This window comes from Neolamprologus brichardi, chromosome 17 (genome assembly GCF_056152115.1).
Source record: "Neolamprologus brichardi isolate AB-2024 chromosome 17, ASM5615211v1, whole genome shotgun sequence".
Taxonomy (NCBI): Eukaryota; Metazoa; Chordata; class Actinopteri; order Cichliformes; family Cichlidae; genus Neolamprologus; species Neolamprologus brichardi.
The window spans coordinates 5,174,424-5,187,400 of record NC_142120.1 but is presented as its reverse complement, the minus strand read 5'-3'; the positions used below and the strand labels follow the sequence as shown (position 1 = coordinate 5,187,400).

The 12,977-nt window shown below is 41.4% G+C and overlaps 1 protein-coding gene across 9 annotated transcripts in view; it reads right to left on the bottom strand.

Annotated features, from left to right (window-relative positions):
• The window catches only part of celsr1a (cadherin EGF LAG seven-pass G-type receptor 1a), a 106,306-nt gene that overhangs the window by 60,523 nt on the left and 32,806 nt on the right, over positions 1-12,977 (bottom strand). For all 9 annotated transcript variants that reach the window (XM_087830316.1, XM_087830312.1, XM_087830309.1 and 6 more), the window contains exons 2-3: positions 4,381-4,736; positions 4,010-4,298 (exon numbers count right to left, since the gene is read on the bottom strand). In XM_087830316.1, the coding sequence (XP_087686442.1) occupies positions 4,010-4,298; positions 4,381-4,736 (645 nt within the window). The remainder of the gene's footprint in view (positions 1-4,009; positions 4,299-4,380; positions 4,737-12,977) is intronic.

The following is a 12,977-nucleotide window of genomic DNA, read 5'->3' as shown; positions in this document are numbered from 1 at the left end:
TGCTTGGCTTCCTGTTCAGAGCTGCTGAAGGCCTGGTCAAACTTACTTGACTACCCATTGGTCATAAGGTTATCGCTACCCTCATAAACTTCTCCTTCACATGCTAACTGCTTAACTGAAGCTGCATGGTGGTATCAAATACATGATATATTACATTATCTAATTTAATTTCGCAACAGGTCCGGGAAGGGAAAATTCCTCTAAATGACCATGTGGTTTTAGCTTTTCCAAAATCAGCCAACTGGCCCCAGCTTCCTGGCTCTGCTCATTTAAAATTCCTACGTAAATACGCCAGCAGGCCTCTTTCCGACTGTAATAATATTTGTGATAGGTGCCACCGCGTCCCATGCTGCGTTTTGTGTCAATCTGCTGTCTAGACAAGCTCTACTCTTCCAGGGCCCACACAGACCCCCAAAACTGCACAGCTTGGAACCAGGTAATGGCCCTTCTCTCCTCAGCATAATCCTTTTTTCCTAGGGGGAATTATAAGGATCTGTTTCCCTGTAATGCAGGAAACCTGAAGAGGACAAAACAGGCCTTCCCCTTGTCATCAGCCCCATAATAGTCCCTGATGGCCCTTGAGTATCAGGAGTTGAACTGTGACCTTCAAAGAGGGGACACCGAGATGCAGGTAAAGGAAATATGATGGGTGGGTGGAGAAGATGGACATGGGCACAAGGAGGAGAAGGCGAGAAGAAGTATGAGTGACAAAGTCAGATATAATCAGGTAATTACTTGAGATAAGATGGAGGATGAGAAAGAGAGGGGGGGCAGAGCGTCGGGAGACACAGAGGGGTGGGAAGCAGGAGGCTGTCAGAGCCCGTTTAGGCTCTATTAGGGAGAGAAGAGTGGAGACAGTCAGGTATCAGATGTACAAGGGGGAAGTATGGGAGGAAGATCACTGATATTCGGAAATATTTTGCAAAGTGCTTGAATGTGAATGATGAAAGGCTCCGAACTTTCCCATAGCTCATCAACTAACGGAGTACTGAGTTACTTTAACACTTGCAAAACACTTGTAATCTCAGTATTTGGAATATTTAGCTCTGCACTGTTTACGTCCATGTTTGAAGTTAGCAGGCAGCTTGCTGTGTTTTGCTAGTGTACTGCTAAACAACTAAATGCGTCTCAAAGCTAAGATCCTGCAGTGGTTACTTTGTTTTTAGCAAACAGAGCTTAACGTTTACCTGAAGTAGTTTTTCCTTTTATTTTAGACTTCTTGTGGGAAATGTGCAGCTGATCGTTTGATATGCTCGATTCTTTTTAGACTTCATGATTCAGTTTTTCATGTCATATTCTTGATTGTTTTTCAATTCAATTCAATTCAATTTTATTTATATAGCGCCAAATCACAACAAAAGTCGACTCAAGGCGCTTCATAGATACAGAGAAAAACCCAACAATCATATGACCCCCTATGAGCAAGCACTTTGGCGACAGTGGGAAGGAAAAACTCCCTTTTAACAGGAAGAAACCTCCGGCAGAACCAGGCTCAGGGAGGGGCGGGGCCATCTGCTGCGACCGGTTGGGGTGAGAGAAGGAAGACAGGATAAAATTCCATCATACCTTAAGGGTAGAAGTTTCAGTTTCAGTTAATGGGTTTTGATCTAGAGGAACAAAAATTCATTCGGGGGTTCCTCAAGGATCTGTCCTTGGTCCTTTATTCTTTAACCTTTGTATGCTCCTGCTTGGTAATATGATAAACAATACCCATTACCACCATTCACACAAAGATGACACACAGTTGTACTTGTCATTTTCCTCTAATAATCTAATTTCTGTTCACATACTAACAAGGTTCAATGATGACATCAACTGCTGGAAGTCTCAAGACTTCTTAGAACTGAACAGAGACGAGTTGCTGTAGGCTCAAAAAGTCAGAGACAGAAAATGTATTCATGTTTATCTTCCTTTTCTCTGAGTGAGTAAATGACTTCTCATTCAGACTCATTCAGAATGAAGCAGCAGCCAGACTCCTTACACGAACATGCTAATTTGACCATATTACCCCAGTGCTGAAGTCACTTCTCTGGCTCCCAGTTCAATACAGAATAACCTTTAAAATCCTTCTTCTGGTTCATAAACTCAATGATCTGATCCCCCAGTACACTGTGGACTTTCTCAGTGTCTATAATCCGGCGCAACCTCTCAGGTCACCAAGTGTGTTGATGGTGCTTTCAGTTACTGCGGTGTTATTCTTTGGAACAAGCTGCCCTCTGACCTGAAGTCAATTACACTTGTGTCTTAATTCAGAAGAACACTTAAACCTTTTAGTCTCACATTTCTTTTACATTTCACTGTATGTGCGCATTTTAGCTTATATTTACATCTTTGTAAAGTTATTCGGTGTTTACGGCACGGAGTTTATGTGTAAATAAATACGCTACATAAGTTACAGGTTAGAAAAACAAAATAAAGATGAGCATAAACACGCTGAGATGCTCTGCAGTGCCAAGCTGGATTACAGAGATTAGTTATAATTCTCTGGATTTGTCCCTACAAGTCATTCCTTTTGTAATTATAACTTTCCCATTGTTAATAGAAAAATATTGACAGGAGCAGCTTTTAATTGTACTGATCTGTTGAGTCTTGGTGTGTGACTCACTGATATATGAGGATTATCAGGCAATTTGTTTACTTGCCAATATTCTTTACTCGTCAAAAGAAATTAACCCTTTAAAGCCGGTCGGAGCGGGCATGCTCCGTTTTGCGTAACTATTTTTAAATCCCGGTAGCACTGCAACCACGTAAGCTAGCGCTATATTTTTTTTGCATATGAAACAATAAGATGAAAACATCTTATGCCATCAGCTTGTCCTCGGTCACAGTTTCCTTCCACATATAGCTTTGCAAAAATTGCATAAAAGCACTTGCAGCAACAAACACATAATATTCCAGAAACACGCTTTGCCGATCCGAGCAGCTGTTCGTAACACTTCCTACGTCCATCAGCGCGAACTATTGCATGTCCGCCATGACCTGCCTGATACCGGAAGTGACGTCATTTTGCGGAACTTTAGTTTTTACCATCAGGGCCTCATGAGCCTATACTGGTGGTTTTAAAAGTTATGTTTGACTTTATGACTTTCTGTGTCGTTTCTGGGATGCTTAGGACTCATATTGCACTGCTGGAAATAGTTTATTTTGATGCATATGCTGTTTTTTTTGCAAATTTGCATTATAATATTTATTTTCATTTTTCCTGCAGTATATAAAAATTGGTGTATTTCAAAAATAAAACTATGAAGACACTCAAAATAAATTTCCTGTGGTGGGAAACTATTTTGTGCAACTTTTTTGTATTTACAGTTTTGAGGGATAAGCCTCTTAAATTTCTCTAACTTGAAATATATGTTAAAAAAACAAAAACGATTTTCAATTTTTTGGTAGTTTATTGTACTTTTTTGCAATTTATGTAATTACTATGCACTTAATGCATACATATTATTAAAATCTGGGCTATAATGGTTGTATTGATGTATATCAGCTTGAAATGCTCCCAAAAATGGCACTACAACATGTAAAAATATAATATAAGCTCTGGCGGACTTGGTTCTATGGTAGGTCTTAAAGGGTTAACGCTACTGTGGTTTTGGAAAACAGGTGAAATGTTATTTCAGAGCTGGTCTGACTGGTGTAGTGAGGATTGTGTACACCCCTTTCCAGCAATAAATCTCGTGTACTGTATGCATGTGTGGAAGCAGGTGGCTTTACCTGCGGTACTACAAAGCATGTCCTTTCTGTACTGGGGTCAACCTCAAGCTACAACAATGGGCTGTGGGACCTTTTACAACCCGTCTGTGCGGTTTAGCAGCTTTGCACAGGTTATTTAAACTGTTATCACAAACAAAATGAGCTCTATGCTTATAATAGACTTTTCATATGGTATTGTTGTATATGTGTAATCGGGGATACACACAACATAGTTTAGGTAAAAAAGGCAAGCTGATTGACAGATTTGAATCACTAAATACCTTCTTCTTTGTTTATTTATTTCTTTTTAACTCACCTGTGAAGTCCTCCAGGCACTCGCAGGTATATCCGCCCTCTCTGCTCCGACACCTCCCGTTGTTCTTGCAGGGCCCTGAATAGCAGAGGTCGATCTCGGTCTCACAGTATTCTCCGGTGAAACCGACCGGGCAGCGGCAGCGCAGCCCGTTGATGGGGTGGATAGGTCGAAACAGAACCGTGTCAGAGGTGATGAAGGGAGGGGAGCTATCAAACTTCAGCACTGATACACACTTCATATAGTTCTCGCAGGGCTCCCGTAGGCAGATGTTATCATCAAACGGCAACACCTGAATGGAAGAAGGAATTTTAGCTACATTTATTTCTTCTACTAATGCTTCTGATGTTTTTGACCTCAGGACTGTGCGTTACCTCTTGAGTGGATATGAGCCTGAGTCGAGTCCTGTGGAGGTAGATCTGCTCCTGCAGCTCCTCAGATGGGAAGAACATGCCTTTACCAGGAGCCCCTCCCGGCTGCAGCGCCGAAAAGGTTACGTTGAGGATGGAGCCTTGGACGTCGGTGTCGTTTTGGATGTTGAACACAAACACTGCTTCCCGCTTGGTGGAGAGTACATCCGCCACTCCCTCAAGAAAGAGGCTGAGCAGGGGAGATAGAAAACGCTCCTGGGACATGTTCTCCAGACGAACCGTGATGCTGTTTGTCAGCATGTCATCAGTGATGATAGTGACCCGCAGTGTGCAGAGGGCAACAACACGATGGAGACCATCTGGAAAAAAAGAGAAGGCAGATATTTTGCCTTTACTTACGGAAAGCTCCAGATTACAGTAAAAGTCTAACAAGGTAAAAAGTTCAGAGAAAACAATGTACCTTTTTAGAATAAAGAGCCCTCGGATATAACAAGCAATGAAGTGAACTCATACAAAGGTATAATGACAAGCAAATTTACAGACAACTGCAAAAGGAACCCAACCACAGTTTACATGGTTAAACTTAAGGCTCACACTGATCTTGGCTCACAAACATGAGACACAATACCAAAACTTACTATCAATAAAAAAGAAGGTCAGAATAAAAAGTTGTAAGCCAAAACATTCAATTCAATACATTTTTTAATATAGTTCCAAATCTCAACATAAGTCACCACAAAGTGCTTTATATTATAAGGTAAGGACCCGAAAATTACCAAGAGAAAACCTCAAAAATTAGACGGCACACTAGGAGCAAGCACTTGGCTACATTAGAAAAGAAAAACTCCTTTACATGTCATTGTATGTAGATTTTAACACAGAAATAATTTCACCTCCTGAATAACTTCACATCTCTTCTCTCATTTCTCTCCTTTCTCTTCACCCTTCATGTCAAGAAAAGTCAGGAGGAATCACATCTGTTATCTCTGCCAATTCCAGTCTGTGTTTATCTCAGACTATCTTCTGGAACTCCACAAACTCATCTAACAACTTGCATTTGAAAATAAAAAATACCAAGAGATTCTTTGAAAATGTATTTATTTAATTTTAAAAACTGAATTACTCTGATTTTGGACAGCGGAGGACAAAATCGGGTATTTATTTTCTTTATTTATCTTCTTTATTTATTACTTCCAATAGTGCTAACATACTACACAGGTCATGAACAAATTTGTTTTTTAATTTTCATTGTAAGTGGGCTAAAGCAGTTAATTAAAAGTAGTCTAACATAAATGTAAATGCTGTGATTTGATTATTTTAATGAACCATGTAACTTGGATGGATTCAACGCTGGCGTGACCACAGTGCACACGTCTGCTGTTGCTCACAGTGGTCCAAGGGACCGCTCAGGGAGTTTGTGCGTTCGCTCAGACACATGAAATATTAGAGAGAACATTGCTATCAAGCCTTTTTTGCAATAGTTAGCTTGCTAATTAGCCATCATCATATGAATTCGTTTCTCAAAGAGTAAACAGCAGATTTACATTCCACTTACATTCTGGTACAAGTTTATAAACTGTGGGGCGGGATGAAAACAGGCATTGTATTTTTTTCATCAGATAAAGTGACAGTCATCCATGGCTAATTTTATTAGCAATAGTTAGCTTGCTAATTAGCCATCATCATATGAATTCGTAATGTTTCTCAAAGAGTAAACAGCAGATTTACATTCCACTTACATTCTGGTACAAGTTTATAAACCGTGGGGCGGGATGAAAACAGGCATTGTATTTTTTTCATCAGATAAAGTGACAGTCATCCATGGCTAATTTTATTAGCAATAGTTAGCTTGCTAATTAGCCATCATCATATGAATTCGTAATGTTTCTCAAAGAGTAAACAGCAGAATTACATTCCACTTACATTCTGGTACAAGTTTATAAACTGTGGGGCAGGATGAAAACAGGCATTGTATTTTTTTCATCAGATAAAATGACAGTCATCCATGGCTAATTATATTAGCAATAGTTAGCCAGCTAATTAATGCTCAGCTAAAAACTCTGCCCTTCAGGAACTTTTAATAGTTCTTAAATGAGAAGTTCACAAAACTGTTTTCAAAAGCAAAATGAATAATTTGTAATTTCTCAGGTTATTGTGCCTGGGAGCCACTACTAAGTATGTCTCAGCTACATGGAGTACCTTTAAGCCACATTGTCTGGACCCATTCCCTAATCTGCACTACTGCTTGACAGCTTGACTTGTTTACTGTGTAACACTTTTTCTGCTAGATTGAGTTAAGAAATTTCAAGTTGGTGTAGAATCTTATTCAAGCCTTGACTCTGAGTAATTAGATTAGTCTAGGATTGCCGCCCCCAGGGTCATGCCTACTTCTTGCAGAGCTGTAAGCGCTGTTGCTTATGAAGGGAAACAGAAGAATCTGGGCCTGAGTGAAATACAGCAGGCAACAGGTGGTGGGGCCAGATGAAATTTGGTGGTGGGGGATAATACTGTTGAAGCTACGAAGGGAGATGGGTCGCATTGCACAACTTTGCCAGTCCATACTGAGCACATGAGTGTGTCATATGTGTTTTCGGGTTCACGGTGAGGTCCGACCACAGGTGCCCTGTCACTCTCAGGCTTGCATGAGATCACTTCTCAGGCACTTAAACTCTTCTCGCATACATGAAGATGCACAGTCAGTCAGAGCGGGGTGCGGACAAGCGAGTTCTGGATGCCTGCTAACCAGACTGGAGGTCATTTCCAACCGCACACGGACAAATAACTCACAATGGGAAGCAACATGGGGTGGGCTACTTCAAAGCAACCGAGTAACTGCTAGATTGGGGCTCCAGGGATTGTAAGGGAATCATCGGCGGCACGGATAAAACAAAACAAACACACAAGTGTAGACACACATTAACGTCACTCTGCAGGGCAGTGAAATTACACAGCAGCTGCTCTTTATCAGACTGCTGTAATGTGCTGGAATGGAAGTGCTCATTCAGCACAGCACTAACAGACTAGCTGCTAGAGTAGCTGCTAGCCAGTGTGTTTATTTCTCTAAAGTTTTCAGCACCTGCTTCTCAGTGTGTCTCTGGGAAGACAATGTTATCTCACTTGCTGCAAGAAATCCATCACCTGGTATGCTTGAATACACATATCCTGCACAGATGCAATAAAATATAGAGAATATATGAAGTTATCTTTTAGGAACTGATTTTCGACTTTGATTGCTTGATGGTTTTGTACACGTCCAGTGTCAAGTGAAGACATTATACCAGAGAGGCCTAGTGGCATCATCAAATAACTGCCTAAGCATACATAATAGGTGTAGACACAATATTTGATTGTTTTCCCTTATGGTAAAACAGGTAGATCTTTACAAATTGTTAGCTTCTTAAACATTGTAAGCGGCATATGAGCAGTAACACCAAAGAGCGCTGTGGGAGCCTGGCACTGGGTCTAAAAGTGATGGACCATGACATAAAACCTTATAGAATTTGAAGGGCAAATCTCACATTGGCCATGCACTGACGGATAGCCAATCGTAATCGACACGGTGTAACAATTCTACGTTCATTATGACCTTTTGGCCAAGAAATAATGCAAGAACAAGTATTTACATTTTTAAAGATTTCACAAGGTGTTTGTTTCCTTTGGTTTTCCAGAGACATCTCAGGCCAGGCTATTTATAGAGCCCACCAGCTGCTAACATGGGATCACACACATGCAGAGGATGGGCTGGACTGTGGGAAGGGTGTGTCGCAGGCAGCCGACGGCATGGAAAAAACACATTCTGCGTAAGTATGCCACACACACACACAGACACACCACAGTCACACATAGGTGCCAACAGGTCAGCAATGTTTTAATAGACAATCCTCTGATTAAAAACAAGCTAGCAGCATGCAAGCCGTGCTGCTGGCCACTTTGAATGGAAACAGTTTATTATAAACACATTCCCTTATCTTAATTAGCTGGCAATATTCTGCACTGCTTGATTGACTGGCAAACTTCAGTAATGATAGGCAGCACGTTCAGGCTACATTATGACTCACTTATTGCACCTTTACAGTCTTACAGCATCAATAAATATGAAAAACACAGATTAGAGATAAACAACAGAAAAGGAGACTCATCAATGGGCCACACATGCTTTGCAGGTGGTGAGGTCTGCAGACGTGATAAGACCTGATAAAGAACTGTGAGGCAAGCCACACCGGTGACAACTGACCACACACACACAAACAAACACACACACATGGATGTATACACATAAAAACCTTATGTGTCGATCGACAGTCAGTGTGCTTCCCTGACCACATTTTTCTTAAAAGTAGAGAGGCTGTCTATCTCCTGGAGAAGACCCCAACAATCAGATGATCCCCTATGAGCTGGCACTCGGCGACAGTGGGAAGGAAGAAACCTCCAGCAGGATCCAGCTCAGTAATATTGCAATAAAGCGGCTCGACTGTTTGTTGTGATTTGGCGCTATAAAAATAAAATTGAATTGTACTGAATTGTTCCCGCTAACTCACGCACTCTGTGTTTGTGGTTGGCGCTGTCGTGTCAAACCCAGAGAGCTGACACACGTTGTGGCCAGCTGTCACTGTGACAGTCACAATGTGTGCGAAAACAAACAAGATGCTCGCATAAATGCAAACGTCTGTGGTTGTTGAAAAGAAGAAACGTGCTTACGCTGCAGTTCAGCTTCACTTTGATTTACATCAACCACTAGTAAGTAGCACTATTAAACCTTACAGTTTGAACCTGTGCTCATGAGGTCACGCTGATGTCCCTTTCAACTCTGGTGGCAACTGTCTGAACAGTGTAAAAGCCAGTGCCGGTGTTTAGTCAGGGGAGGGCGGGCAGTAAAACAACAGAAAACAAACAAGACATTTGTATCTGTGGCAGCTTTCAGAGAGGTGACAAGCCCACCAGAGAGAAACACACACACACATTTCCCCCCATCAGCCCCCACTGAAAGGTAGACGCTAACACACGCTTTCCTCTCTAACATTAGAGCACTATTTTATTCATCTTTTCATTTTAGCTTCCCCTCTGAAGATAACTCCACCCTGCTGGCATTTATATTTATTTATGACAAAAGAGAATGGCAATTGAGAGCTTAAAATGTCACAACCACAGGGGACGTCGCTTATTAGAAAAGACGGAAACCTGTAAGGAGACGGGGGGTTGTGAAAATTATCTATATTTCAGCACAGTTAGTTTTATAGGTTGTTCTTTAAGCTAATTTTTCCCTTCAGTTTTCTCTTCTGCCTCTGGTTTAGAAGAAAAAGTTTCAAATTTTTGAACCAATACAAAGCCTGTAACCTTCACTGGCTTGCAGCCAATCACTGGGCTGAAATTCAAACAACAGCCCCTCCTTCTTGGACACACCTGAACACCTTCAGCCTATCAGGAGCGGAAAACAAACGCCAAGCTTGACTTCAGAGGTGATCTAACACAGAGACTCTTTGAATAAGGCAAGCTGGCAACGTTCCACCCTCTCTTTTTCTCTTTTCCGTTTTCTTTTCCCTTCTTTTTCCAGCCCACCAATAGGAAACGCTGCCCAGAACAATAACTTTCAGGTGCTCTGAACTGATCGTTCTCATCTTTTTGCTAGTCCACTCTGCCCTCTTTATGTGCTTCATTAAAACGTTTTAGCTTTCCTCAAAGGAAGCCTTCCCCTCGACAATAATCTACAACTGTTCTGTTCGTCTGTCCAGCAAGATGTCAAGTCTCCTCTCGTTTCCTCTCTTCTTCTCTCTCACGGCAACCGGCGCCAACATTGGATCACATATCAGCAGCCTGCAAACACACGTACAGACATCCTGTATGCTGAATGTGGAGGGAAAGCACACTGCAAAGAGTAACTTGGGTTAGCTCAATCAATGGGTCATCAATCAAAAGACTTAAAGCCAGCATAGCAGAAAAAAAAAGATGAGTGGAAAAAGGACATCTGTGAGGGAGAAATGCCTATGCAGCACAGCACCACCTAAAACTAGAAATGAACTCAGCTGGACTCAGTGTGCAAATTGTTGAAAATCAAAAAAATCGAGCTCTATAGGAACATATCCAGAGTCGAGTCCCAATGGCAACACGTTGGTCTGCAAATGTCTGCATTTGTAAATTGGATAGCAATTATTTGCAAACTTTCAACAATCTCTCTGAGAGCGATTGCACTTAGTCCAGATCAGACTGCTACTGTTAGCAGAAAGGTTGCCTCCTGTCAAGTGACCTGTGCAAACACTTTGCGATCGAACGTGGTCATGAATGTGCACAAGCTGTAATCCATCGCAGAATGTGAAAAAATTCAACTTAAACACCAGACGCCATCTTTTTTTTCTTTTTGTAGTTGCAATGAGGTCGTTGTCCTATTTTCACTCGCGTGACTGATCCATCAGCTTGCTCTGTATTAGGAAGCAGCTTTATCAAGCTAAGTGTCTCTAGTGTTTGTTGGTTGAGCTGATTTAAGTAAGTTTGCTTGGCTAACGTTATTTCAGGAAGATGGTACATGAGATGAGCCCTCGAGTTCATAGTAGTCTCAGAGTATTTACAGGATAGCTTTTATTTAGTAAAATTTGGTTTGGTGTGTCCATGCATTGATACAATTAAGCTAAAGAAAATATGCTGTATCCCCCGCCCTTTATTATTGCATCCAATAACAAAGCATGATTTACAGTTAAATGTTTAACTATGACAAAGTGGTCATTTTAAATGCAAACATGGGTTAACCAGGGGTTAACTGCAGGAATGTCACAGGCAGCAGGTTAACAGATACAGAAAGAAATAATAATTTACTGGCTCTAAGAAAAGTCTGTTAGGTCACATTATAACAGTGCCTTTTACCCCCTCCCTGACATCTCAAAACACTGTTTGTCTTCATGCAAGAGGTTAAATTCTCGCACTCTGACAAAGTGATTTCTGGAGGAAGAGCACAAAAGTTCAACTGCAGCCAAGCATACCTCGCTATCACAGCTCTCCCCTTCAGCACTATGGAGCTTCACTCTGCAGCCACTCGCCTGCTCGTGAATTTGAGTGTTTTCTCTCATATCTGGAAGCACTCAGCGAAAGCCCCTCTCATCTCCTGCCATAATCTGTCGGCCATATTTTTTCTCAGGTATGCCTATTTGATCAAAGTGTTGCAGAGAGAGTGAGGCTAAGTTTTGAACCCTCACACTGACACGTGGCGATAAAGCTGACAGACGAACGGCCCTGCAATCATACGGACAGGGGGGAAAAGGGAGGGAAAGAGGAGAGAATCTCTGGACACGGAGACAGTGAGAGATAGGGAGGAAGGCAGTATTATACCACATGTTGTTTCACATGCAGTAGTTGAAAGGGAAGCTGATTAACTGCAGGGACGGGGTTATCTTGTAGCTCTCAGGGTGTTACACAAAGCACCTTCCATCCTTCTCTGACTGTAGTGACCATTAGTATTCCATCGTATTAGTACGATTCCCTTTCCTTTAATTTATATCGTTTCTTCAAGTTATCAGAAACCCCCCAAAAAAGTATACAAAAGACTCCATTCACCCCTGCACTGAGTGGTGGAGTAGGGAAGGGGCGTTTGTGAGGTATGGGTGTTGGGTTGGACGGTTGAGCGCTCAGGCTGTCAGAAAGATAACATCCTGGCCACAGCCGGAGAACAGGTGGGATTACACGCAGACACACTGACTGAACCAGGATCAGTGAGAGAACAAATCAAACAGAAGGCAAACAGGTGGGATGTCAGAGAGAATGAACTTTTGGGTCCCACGGCACAAATGTACAGCTCACATTAGAGAGCCCGCTTGCTTTAAGCTGCCCACCAGTTCAGTGGTAGTTCTCTTTTGGTCACAGTGACAACGTGTTTCCTTTGTTTTTTTGATGACTATCCAAAAGTTACTCTTAGATGAGAAATAAACCATGAAGGTTCCACTGTCCACTTCATTTTTGACCTGTCCCACTGTTAAGATATTTGTCAGCAGATATCTTCAAGATAGGGAAGATATCTGTTACAGCCTAACGCATTATATAGCATTATGCTATAACACATATAATGCCAGTGTAGACTAACTTACACTGAATTAAGTCACCAGGACTAATACTTACTGTACTTTTCAAAACCAAAACCGGTACTTCTTGTTCTCGACTACTGTTGGTATGTACTGAGAAGGGTTGTCAAAAAAAATATTCACTTTAATACTACTGATGCTAAAAATTATTATTGGATTAGCATTAAAGCATTAACCTCCTAAGACCCGAACTCTTCCACAGTATGCATCTTTAATTTCTCTTTAATATTTGGGCTGATCGGGACCTGATGAATGCAAAAACAAAGAATCACCAGATTTTTTTTTGTTTCTAAGAAAAATAAGAGCCACATATGAGGATATTCTTTTTAAATTTTGATAAAACAGTGACAGTATAATGTCCTCGTAGGTGTATATCAGGCCCTTGTAGAGCAAAATGTAGTATTTTGGTCTAGACCCAAAATGTGCTGTCCACATATATGGACGCCAAGTCCTAGGAGGTTAAAATGATAATGTTAATACTGCAGCTAAGGAAGAAAACGTTATCAGTCCAGCCTGTTTTTACACAGTATTAATTTAACA